Here is a 4,068-nt window from a genome sequence, read left to right as displayed (position 1 = left end):
TCATTGAGTTGGGGCCAAATTATAATTATGGGAAGGCCAATGATTTAACATCAATTTTGAATTTGTAAAAAGATAAAAATAGAAGATATTATTTTGTTTTATTTAGTTTTATTATTTATTTTTATTTTATTAATTTAGGATTAAGCTATTTTTAGTAAACCTCATGTATATAAATAGGGGCTTTTAGTTTTTAGAAAAATCATCTCTTATCTTTGTATTCCTACTTCTATTTGGAATAGAAATACTCTATTTTTCCCTTTTCAAATTGGAGTTTAGCATTCTGGCACTTTTTCACTTGGTTTTGTTTCTTTTCTAAAATTGGGCTAATTGCCTTTCAAGTGTTTTTCCTTTCCAATTTCCATCACCATAATCATCAATCTTCTTTCCAAACTCACAAAGCATGAACAATTTCATGCTTAACTAAATTCCATCTTAGCTTTAGGCTGATGTTCTTTCCGTTCGAGAATTTTGAGATTCGTATTCACGCCTAAAATCCTTCCAATCGGTATTTACCTTTTTCCTAAGTATCGGGATTGACAACTCATCCCTTAAGGATAATTCGATTTCAAGTCAAAAAGAGTTCGTTGGGTTGGAGTCGTGTTTTCTAACAGTTGGAGAAACGAATCGGTCGTGCTGTATTTTGATCTCCTAGAACAAATCGAGGAAGAGGTGATCGGGTTTAAACGACCCACGCGGTTGAGGCTGTTAATTCGAGTTGGGTTCTTCAGAATTCAAGGCTGCCGGAATCTTAAATCAGGAACACGTGTATTTCAGTTAGATAATCAGTAAGGGTTGGTTTGCAGGTCGTACTAGGACTAGCTACGATAGGAAGAATTCGTGGTTAAGACATTCTTAACCACTATAACCAGCTTATCGTTTGAAAGAGAAGATCAATTTTCGAGGATCGATTCTCAACACGGAATTTACCGAGTCTAAGGCTAAGGCTTATTACATTTGATTGCAAATTCCAATTTAATTTCTGATTTACTTAATTATTTATCTTAGCAGTTTTAATTATTTAGTTTCTACTCAATTTCAAAATCCTCTACTTTACTTATTTATTTGCTTATTTTTTAGCTGGTACACTTTGAGTCATGGGCACGACTCTAGCCACGACCCTTGACACGACATTCTATTCATAAGCCAAACTCGAAAGTTGATTGGAGTACCAATCCCTGTGGACTTGACCCTACTACCACTCTACTACTAATTAGAGCTATTTTGTAGGAATTATTTTTGGTGGATTCGACGCCCATCAAATTTTGGCGCCGTTGCCGGGGATTGGGTATATTTTTTAACTTTTGTTTGTCTAGCTTATGACCAGATCAGAACTGAGAAATCTAGAGTTTGAGCCAGAAATTGAGAAATTGGCCCGACAACTACGAAGAGAAGCCATACAACGTGGTCAATAGCCAGAAACTATATCTTACACCGAAGAATTTTTTGACGAACCAGATGAGATGGCCGAACAAACTATACGCCAGCTCGCACCGACACTGGATGAACAATAGCCCTTATGTATAGCCTATCCGGCAAGAGGAATGCCGTTCGAGCTAAAGTTGGGTTTGATCCACATACTGCCCACTTTTCGTGGACTAAAAAACAAAAATCCGCACACCCACCTTAAGGAGTTCCATATGGTGTGCACCAGTGTGAAGCCTCAGGGAGTAACCGAAGACCAAATGAAACTTCGTGCTTTTCCGTTTTCATTAACCGATTCTGCTAGAGAGTGGCTATTTTATTTGCCTCTGGGATCAGTCAACACATGGTCTGACATGTCTCGTTTGTTTCTTGGCAGGTTCTTCCTTGCAGTACGAGCGGCCGAACTAAGGAGGGATATCGTAGGAATCCGTCAGAAGGACACTGAATCGCTTTATGATTACTGGGAGTGATACAAAAAGTTGTATGCGAGCTGCCCACAACATGGACTGGCTGAGCAGTCACTCTTGCAGTATTTTTATGAGGGTTTACTCCCGATGGAAATGAAAATGATAGATGCTACAAGTGGAAGAGCACTAGTCAACATGACGCCTCAAAGAGCGAGAGAATTGATTTCAACCATGGTTGCCAACTCTCAACAATTCCGACCGATTACAGAACCCACGAGACAGGTTCATGGGTTAAATTCTCTATCTGTAGAAGATAAAATTGACAAGTTTACTAACGTTGTTCAAAATTTACTTTCAGATAAAATAAACCCAACACAGTTATGCGAAATTTGCGCCAAGCCAGACCACCCGACGGACTCATGTCCAATTTTACAAGAAGATTTGGTAGAACAAGCGAATGCTGTCGGGAACTTCCTAAGACCACCCCAAAGACTGTATGACCCCTACTCGAACTTGTATAATGTGGGGTGGAAGGATCACCCGAATCTCAGCGATGGGACAAATCTGCGGTTCAATCAACCGTTCCAACAAAGGCCGCCGCAGAATCAACAGATACCACCCCCGAAGTCATCTTTGGAGGCCATAGTGGAAAGGTTAGCCAACAGTACTGAGAAGTTCCAACAAAAAACTGACATGCATTTGCAGGAGTTGGACAAGCAAGTAAGCAAACTCGCGCTCACGGTTAGCCGTTTAGAGTCCCAAGGTAAGTTGTCATCCCAGACTAAGCCAAATTCACGACACAATGTAAGCGCTATGACGCTAAAGAGTGGGAAGGTTTTGGAGCCCGTACATGACACAAGTCGCGCCACGACGCTAGTCAAGATAGGGAGAAACTTGGCACAGAGGCTCCAGTGGAGTCGGCACCACAAAATTCATTTGCAGTACCACCTCCGTTTCCCGGATGACTTGTCCAATGTAAGAAGGAGCAAGATGAGAAGGAGATCCTCGACACCTTCCGAAAGGTGGAAACTAACATACCTCTTATTGATGCAATTAAGCAGATCCCACAATACGCGAAGTTCCTGAAAGACTTATGTACGAGTAAAAGGAAACTTTTGGGAAATGAAAAGGTAAATGTCGAAGAAAATGTCTCCGCCGTTCTGCAACGAAAAATACTGCCCAAATATAAGGACCAAGGTATGTTTTTCATATCTTGTAAAATAGGTAACGTTGGTATTAAAAAAGCAATGTGTGACCTAGGTGCATCAATTAATGTTATACCTTTGTCAATTTATAAACTACTTAACACAAGTCCTTTAAAGGAAACAGGCGTGATAATCCAGCTTGCAGATAGATCTGTGGTGCATCCGGAGGGAGTATTAGAGGACGTTTTTGTCAAGGTAAATGAGCTAATATTTCTTGTGGACTTCTACATGATCGACATGGAGGATGACAATTAGGCCAATGCATCAGACATACTTCTCAGAAGTCCATTTTTTAGTACCGCACAAACAAAGATTGACGTAAGAAGTGGGATATTCACTATGGCGTTCGATGGGAAAGTAGTAAAATTCAATGTCTACGAGGCCATGAACTGTCCTAGCATGATTTCTAATGTTTCTAATATTGATATTATTGATCCTTTAACTGAGTTACATTTGGAATATCATGACAAGGATGAGTTACAAACTGTCCTTTGCAGGAGTTTAGACTTTGATACCATTAAGGAACTTGAGGAGAGGATAACCATTGAAGATTCTGTTCACGAAGCAGTAGCTCATATGGAGGCATCGAAACTACAGAAAGCTTCAGGTAAAACCTTTGAATTATCTCCCTCACAGACTAAGCTCGTGCCATCTGTTTTGCAGGCCCCAAAGTTGGAAATCAAACCACTCCCAAGTACTTGAAGTATGCTTTTCTCGGTCAAGGAAATACACTACCGGTGATAATCTCGAGTAAACTCTCGAAAGTAGAAGAAGAAAACTTGGTACGAGTCCTTAGAGACTATAAAGAGGTAATTGGATGGACAATAGCCGACGTTAAGGGTTAAGTCTATCGACTTGCATGCACAAAATTCAAGTGGTGGATAATGCTATACCTAAAAGAGAGGCTCAAAGGCGTCTCAATCAGCCCATTATAGAAGTGGTAAGAAAAGAAGTCCAAAAGCTACTTGACGCCAGGATGATCTATCCCATTTCCGATAGTAGTTGGGTTAGCCCAGTCCATGTAGTACCAAAAA

At 40.2% G+C, this 4,068-nt stretch overlaps 1 protein-coding gene across 1 annotated transcript; it reads left to right on the top strand.

Annotated features, from left to right (window-relative positions):
- The first annotated feature begins 1,976 nt into the window (after positions 1-1,976).
- On the top strand, positions 1,977-3,289 carry LOC108477629 (uncharacterized). The gene is made up of 3 exons (XM_017780150.1): positions 1,977-2,804; positions 2,891-3,026; positions 3,159-3,289. The coding sequence occupies exons 1-3, from the start codon at positions 1,977-1,979 to the stop codon at positions 3,287-3,289; spliced, it is 1,095 nt and encodes a 364-aa protein (XP_017635639.1).
- Positions 3,290-4,068: the final 779 nt, after the last annotated feature.

The sequence above is a fragment of the Gossypium arboreum genome, chromosome 12 (assembly GCF_025698485.1).
Source record: "Gossypium arboreum isolate Shixiya-1 chromosome 12, ASM2569848v2, whole genome shotgun sequence".
Classification (NCBI taxonomy): Eukaryota; Viridiplantae; Streptophyta; class Magnoliopsida; order Malvales; family Malvaceae; genus Gossypium; species Gossypium arboreum.
The sequence above is the reverse complement of the archived record's forward strand: the minus strand, read 5'-3'. Positions and strand labels throughout refer to the sequence as shown.

Excerpts from the sequence above, each read along its gene's own strand:
- LOC108477629 (XM_017780150.1), top strand. The coding sequence starts at position 1,977 with ATGGAAATGAAAATGATAGATGCTACAAGTGGAAGAGCACTAGTCAAC. Across the intron at positions 2,805-2,890 it reads TCCCGGATGACTTGTCCAAT|ATCCCACAATACGCGAAGTT; the intron begins GTAAGAAGGAGC and ends GCAATTAAGCAG. Across the intron at positions 3,027-3,158 it reads GCCCAAATATAAGGACCAAG|GCGTGATAATCCAGCTTGCA; the intron begins GTATGTTTTTCA and ends TAAAGGAAACAG.